Below are 1,202 nucleotides of genomic sequence, written 5' to 3'. Positions count from 1 at the left end.
AATAAAAAAAAAATAAAATTTGATAAAATTTGAAATGAAAAGAAGAGTTAAACTCTGTTGCTCATGTCGTCGTGAATACTGATGGTATTTAGAAAAAAGCATCCTGATTAGGGGAATATTAAATAAAATATCATAAAATATAATTTAATATAACATCAGTGTAAAGCCGTCCTGTTCGAGCTCGAGATAAATTAAACAGAGAGCCGTCAGACAGAACAAAAACTCTCCGCAGCTACTCGAGCTCAGAAAGTCTTCACGGAAACTTTTCATTTTAACGGTTAAAATTATCGTTACAAGAAAAGTCGGAAAACAAGAGCAAATAAACGCCGACGGCGTTCACCGTCGCTGCACAAAATAACCACAACAGCGCAGACGGCTGCAGCACTGATTCACAGCTTCACGCCGCCGCGGAGCACGCCGACAGGAAACGGCCTTAAAGGTCACCGCGGACGACATCAGCGGACTCACCTGGGGCTGCTGTGGAGCGACGGCGCCGAGCTCGCCTTGCGGAAGCCGTCTTTGAGGATGGAGCGCCGCCACGACTCCTTCTCCGACTTGGAGCGAACCGGAGGGCCGTGGTCGTCTTTGGAGCCGCCGCGGAGTCCCGCCCCCGAGGCACTGAGGGTGAGTTCGGAGCGGGACGTCTCCGAGGGGGCGGCGGGGTCGGGCCGGGCCAGCGGGGCGAAGCTCAGCTCGATGATCTGCTTGGCGCTCTCGCAGATCTGACTCTGGACACACAGAGGGGGCAGCGTTACCTCACGCAGGCGCACAGGAAGTGACGGTTTCTGCTTCGCTCTCCTACCTGGATCTCCGGCGTGAGGGTGGGCAGGTCGAAGGTGAAGACGGACGTGGATCCGGAGGTCAGCAGGTCCACGCTGTCCAGGCTGCTGTAGGAGGTGCCTTTGGCGCGGTGAGACTCCATGATGCTCTCGAAGTGGCGGCTGAAAGAGTCCAGGTTGCTCTCCGACGGTCGCCGCGGGCTGCCGATGGAGATCGGAGACTTGAGGCCGCCATGAGAGTCGGACGCCGCCAACGGCCTGACAGGTAAAAACGAAACAAACAAAATAAACACCAAACTTTAAGACAGATCAGGAGACAACTGTTCCCTCACGTCCTCCAGGACTCTGTGAGACAGTTTGTCCAATATCTGGTCAACAGGATGTGTCATAAAATCTGAGAAATGTCCTAAAATATTAGAAATG

General features: G+C 52.8%; 1 protein-coding gene across 1 annotated transcript; it reads right to left on the bottom strand.

Annotated features, from left to right (window-relative positions):
* Window positions 1-461: 461 nt before the first annotated feature.
* On the bottom strand, window positions 462-1,037 carry LOC121965253 (PH and SEC7 domain-containing protein 1-like; the record flags this gene model as incomplete). Its single annotated transcript, XM_042515412.1, has 2 exons — window positions 462-728; window positions 803-1,037. Coding segments are annotated over 2 exons (499 nt in total), but the record flags the coding sequence as incomplete, so codon positions are not given.
* Window positions 1,038-1,202: the final 165 nt, after the last annotated feature.

Source organism: Plectropomus leopardus, unplaced genomic scaffold, assembly GCF_008729295.1.
Source record: "Plectropomus leopardus isolate mb unplaced genomic scaffold, YSFRI_Pleo_2.0 unplaced_scaffold19212, whole genome shotgun sequence".
In the NCBI taxonomy this organism is placed as follows: Eukaryota; Metazoa; Chordata; class Actinopteri; order Perciformes; family Serranidae; genus Plectropomus; species Plectropomus leopardus.
The sequence above is the reverse complement of the archived record's forward strand: the minus strand, read 5'-3'. Positions and strand labels throughout refer to the sequence as shown.